The 5379-nt window shown below is 37.7% G+C and overlaps 1 protein-coding gene across 1 annotated transcript in view; it reads left to right on the top strand.

The window, feature by feature from the left end:
* The window catches only part of slc4a8 (solute carrier family 4 member 8), a 32269-nt gene extending 26896 nt beyond the window's left edge, over positions 1 to 5373 (top strand). The window contains 2 exon segments of the mRNA XM_020592783.1: positions 33 to 138; positions 315 to 5373. Of these exon segments, the coding sequence (XP_020448439.1) occupies positions 33 to 138; positions 315 to 320 (112 nt within the window). The 3' untranslated portion in view covers positions 321 to 5373.
* Positions 5374 to 5379: the final 6 nt, after the last annotated feature.

Here is a 5379-nt window from a genome sequence, read left to right as displayed (position 1 = left end):
CTTCCCCTCCTTCTCCTCTCCATGCTCCTCAGATGTGACCCCTCTGACATTAATATATCTGATGAAATGTCTAAAACCACCATGTGGAAATCACTCAACTCCAATCAAAAGGACTCTCGTCCTGAGGCTGCTGCAAAGGCGAGGCCACACCCTCTTTTTCCTCACCCTTGCAATATGAAAATATTCCCGCTGCATGTTGTGGTTACTTACACACTTCTCGTGTGCTTTGCAATTGTCACTCCAACATGCAATCACAAACTGAGGGCAGCGCTCTGTGTTGTTGTAACTCTGGGTTTGTGTGTTTTACTCTGCAGGATTGAAGGGATCGCGTTCATAGATGAGTAAAGGATGTACACAGTTCTGGCAGACTCACCTGTGTCACATGACTGTAGTTCTAGACCACAGGACACCAAGATTTGGCTGCTTTGATCATCAGCTACTTCGGTGCTTAAAGAAACAAGTCTTGAAGATTCCTACCAGCTACACATACTATTCTCCACAAACACACACACAAAGTCAAGGGAACAGCACATGTACACATGGATAGACATAGACTTACACCTTCTTCTGTCTTTGTGAGGACTGGAATATACTGAAATCTTTATTTCCCAAAGCCAAAACAATGAAATTAAAATAAAAACTAACCCAATTCTAACTCTGACCCCTTGTCCAGGAAATAACCCTAACCTCAGCCACCTTAACTATCATTATCATACTGACCTGGGGCTTCATTTTCATTTTAACCTCGCCATCAGTAGTTAACTACATAAACCATCTCAATCAGTTGACCAACGCCCTATCTGAGCTCAACTAGCATCACCTTGTTCATGGCCCAGTGAGAACTAGCGGACTGCTTTTGGCTCTCTGAGGTAGAAAGATGCCAGTAAAGAAGAAACTTAGCAATAGCAATTTTATTTATATAGCACTTAAAAAAAAGGAAGAATCACAAAGTGATTAACAATCACACAAGGCACAAGGCATAACTAAAATACAACATAACACATGCAGACATCAGAGAGCACAACAGACATTAAAATTAACCTATCATACAGTACAATAATACACATAAAATGTCTTATAGAACAGTTCACAAAATTAGAAACACACTCAATAAAACCCAAGTCACCCATCCAACCTTAGTTAGTGTGAAAAACCATAGAGAACAAATGAGTTTTCCAACATGATTTAAAAAGTGCCAGGTTCTGGGCAGACAGAATCTCCAGTGGAAGGCTGTTCCACAAGCTTCATATGGTAAGGTATGATCAACCTTGAGCTTAAGCCTGAATCTGGACATGTTCATCAACAGCTGACTGGCAGACCAGAGAGATCTTCCTGGCACATGAAGATTAATCAGGTAGGATGGCGCTAGACCGTTCAAATCATAATAATTTAAAATTTATTCTGTACTGGACAGGAAGCCAGAGCGGAGGTTATGTGGTCAGATTTCCTTGTGTTTGATAGACGAGCCCTGGCCTTCTGGACAAGTTAAGGTCGGGAGAGGGACAACTTACTAATGACAGCGTACAGTGTTTTACAATAGTCAATCCTCGAACTGATAAAGGCATGAAAGAAAAAATGGTTTAACTTTTGAAAGCTGTTGAAGCTGAAAAACGCAGGTTTTAACCACAGAGCTAGTTTATTGGGCAAAAAGCATATCAAGATTTTTTTTTTACCTGCGATTTAGCATTTTGGGCCAAGATTAAGGATAAGGGTCCCCACCACGTTTGCGCCTTTAAAAACCACACATTAAGTTTTACTCTCATTGAGATTCAGATAGTTAAGTAAAAGCCATGACTTAATTTCCTCAGGCAATCACCCAACACTGACAGTGAGTTAGTGCCCTTAGAATTTATTGGCAGATACAATAGGCGAAGTCTTTCCTGTAACAGTATGCACTTATGAGAATTTGATACTATTGAAAAGCTCACTTTAAATTAATTTGGCCAATGCAGCGAAGCAGACTCTGCTAATGCTATCTGGACATGGAGCTACTCCACCAACAATGAACAATGAAATACTGACACAGCACTGTGACAGCTGCTAGCAGCCAAGGTAATTTCACTGAGATATGTGGACACTTTCTGATTCACAGCTGGAAGCCATACATTCATTTAAACCTCATTTGAATGTAACATCCCAAGCAGAAACAGAACAGCCAGTCCATATTTCACTGTCACTGCTCTACCTCTAAAAATGTCAGCCTGAAAGTCTGGATGGTTTGTTTTCAGCTCTGAGGCAGAGAAGCTGTTGTTTGCCTTTAACTATCGATTTACTGTCCTGTATCAATGAAATGTCTCTTGTTGGGTGAATTTTATTTTTAAAGCCAGCCACATGAGGAATATGCCCAGTTGGCAGTTTATTAGGTACACCTGGCTAAACTGACTAACTACACTGATGAAGGGTGTAACGGTCAGCTTTTGTTGCAACTGTTCCAGAAAAGTGTTGATTCGACTTTACAGTCTTTTCAGTGGCTGTAGTTTGTGTTAAACAGTATCACAAGACATGTTTAGAATATTTTATCTAATCAATTTATATCAGTTGAAATAGACCCAGACCTAGCTAGGTGTACCTATTAAACTGGCAACAGAGGGTCTTTATCATTCCTAATAACTGCAGTTTTTAAGACAGATGTTCCTCACAAAGATAGAAAAGCCCCCCGACACACACAACCATGACCTCTCTACTCCCCTTTTCACCCTTTATCAGAAACAACACCCAGGTTTTTACACCTTGACTGTGTATTTAACTGTATAATGGAGTGTAACTGCTCTTTTAAAAACAAACCAGGTTTAAATTCATCTAGACAGTTTTCTCAGTGATCATTCTTTAAAGCTACTAGTCTCTTTTTATTTAACGTGCCACATGTGTGTTCTTTTATAAATAATGACGATATGGCCAGTTATTTGGTAGGTTTTAAATAACACTTTGCAGGTTCAGTAAAACAGATTCTCTTTGGAGCCATAAAACATTTTGTGACGATGTTAATGTTAGGAGTCCCACTTCAGTTGAAGCAGATTTTTTTTAGGTATAGTTGTTTCCCTTTATGGATATTTGTCTCTGAACTAATGGTTGAATAGGATGGAGATTGCTTTACTGAATAATTGCCATGTATTAGCACATTCTTTTTTTAAATCTCAGACAAGGTCATGAATGCTTCTTTGAAATGTGTCAGGTCAGGTGAAACCACAGGTTACAGGTGTGTGTGTTTTACTTGTGTGTGAGAGGGTGCATGTGTCCTTTTGAATATCAGGAATATAATAACTATTTAGTTATCTTTCAGGGGGCTGCAGATTTTCTTTTAAGCAATAACTGTCCCGGAAACCAACCCAAGTAGACCATAAAACAACTCTTAGTTTATCAGGGTCTTTAGTGTCAGTGAAGCCTTGCTTATTTGTGCCTGGGTGGAATAAAAGCTGTTTAGGAAATTCTAACATTTGAAGCCTGAAAACACTTTCATGACATGTACCAAAGAGAAATTTTCAACATTATACACAAAATTGAAAGCAGATATTGTGACAGTGTCAGGTTTCTGCTTTATAGTGACTTCTGAGACCAGAGGTCACTATGGCTAAATAACATTCTACCTTAACACTCTCCCCCTCATTTTCTACTATCAGTCACATCTGACAGTTGTGTTTAATTAATTAATTAGGACAGGACTTTCCTTTTTGGGTTTCTAGGGTCAACGCTCCAGGAAACAGAGGGAGCAAATAAAATATGGTGTAAAAGAATGATCCTCAGTTTACTAATAACTTTATTTGCTGTTGCACTTTCTGTAGATAGTTTGTGATATTTCTTATTTTCAAGAGCTCTGTCAAGCAATTAAATTATTTTACAATAATTTATTTGTTATTAATTTTTAGATAATTGTCCCCTTTACTTTCTGTATACACTATATTAAGCAAAATGAGTGAAGACAAAGGCAGAAGATTAGAAAAAGTAAAGATCTGTGATGGGAGGCACCACAAGTTTAATAAACTGCAATTGTCACATCCTTTCAGCTTTGATTGAGGAGCTACAGAGTCTTGAGACTGCTCATAAAACAATTACTGATTGATATTTTACTGGAAAATAAAAAGGAGCATTAACAGTAGCTTAAGAAGATAAGTATAACCATTAGGGCAATGCAACATCCAAACGCCTCCACATTTTAGGATCAAATCCAAAGCTTCAAGCAAAATTTCAGCGAACTAATAAACTGATCTATTTTTAACAATTGACTTAATTAATATTGATTAACTCATTAATTTAACCATTTACTCAAATACAATCTCCAATTAAATATCAGTTATTTAGCTGATTTGTAGCTTAACTCAAGGCTGTTTTCTCCACAGTTCTTATAATTTCTATTCAAGTGACTTTAAAGCAAAATGCACCCATACAGCGACCTATGCGGTCGCCTGAAGTAATACCTCTTCCAAGACATGAATGAACACTTTGTACAATGTGTTTGCTGCCATATGTACTTCTGCTTTGACTCTGTCAGATGTCTGAATGTGGATAGTCTCTGTATGTCTGCAAAACTGAAGTTAATTAATGAATAGCATGACAAAATATTATTCATTGTGTAAATATATATTCAAAGTTATCTGAGGGAGTGCTAAGAGTGAATAATGCTGTGTGATTTGAGAAAGTAAAATTTAAAATGCTTCTTTAATGAACTAGACCAAATTGTAACATCTGTTTTAAAAATTGTGTCAATTACCATAGATGTACTGTAACAAAAGAAATCAATGGCAATTGTTAAAGTAAGTTTAAAAAAATGTCTTCAACTTGATTGTCACCTCGTTAATGTAGAGAACTGAGTATTTGAATGTGCGATAAACACACAGTAAAATGCCTTGTACTGTAGGTTTGCTGCATATACTGTAGTTGTGACCAAGAGGGGTCATACAGTAAATTTCAATGGGCATGTGTATAAATATGTGCTGTATGTGTGTGTGCCTGTCATAGAATACATAACCATTGCCTGTTGTGAAGTCATTTTGCACTTTTTCCCACCTTACATCTGGCTAAAAAGAGACCTTTTAAAAGTAAGCAATGAGACACAGGCTGTCTAAAAACACTCTGAGTCATTACTGTGTCCTCTTTTGGACAGTTGTATCATTTCTTTGTCACCTAGAAACACAGCAAGAGACCCATGTTTCAAATGCCATCCTTTCATACTAACTTCACTTATAGATAAAAGTGAAAACGCTGTACTGTATGAGGCTATGTCCATCTAATGATTATAAGACATAAACCCTGTGTCTGTTTTAAGGACAAGGTCAGGGTGACTGACAAGACACAGAGAGAGAGAGTGTGTTAGAAAGCATGAGGCTTTCAGGGAGAGGAGCGTCTGTTCTACAGTAACCTGTAGCCTTGGAGCCACAGAAAAGA

This window comes from Monopterus albus, unplaced genomic scaffold (genome assembly GCF_001952655.1).
Source record: "Monopterus albus unplaced genomic scaffold, M_albus_1.0 scaffold18.1, whole genome shotgun sequence".
NCBI classification, from domain to species: Eukaryota; Metazoa; Chordata; class Actinopteri; order Synbranchiformes; family Synbranchidae; genus Monopterus; species Monopterus albus.
Note: the sequence above shows the minus strand (reverse complement) of the source record. Positions and strands in the feature narration are given on the sequence as shown.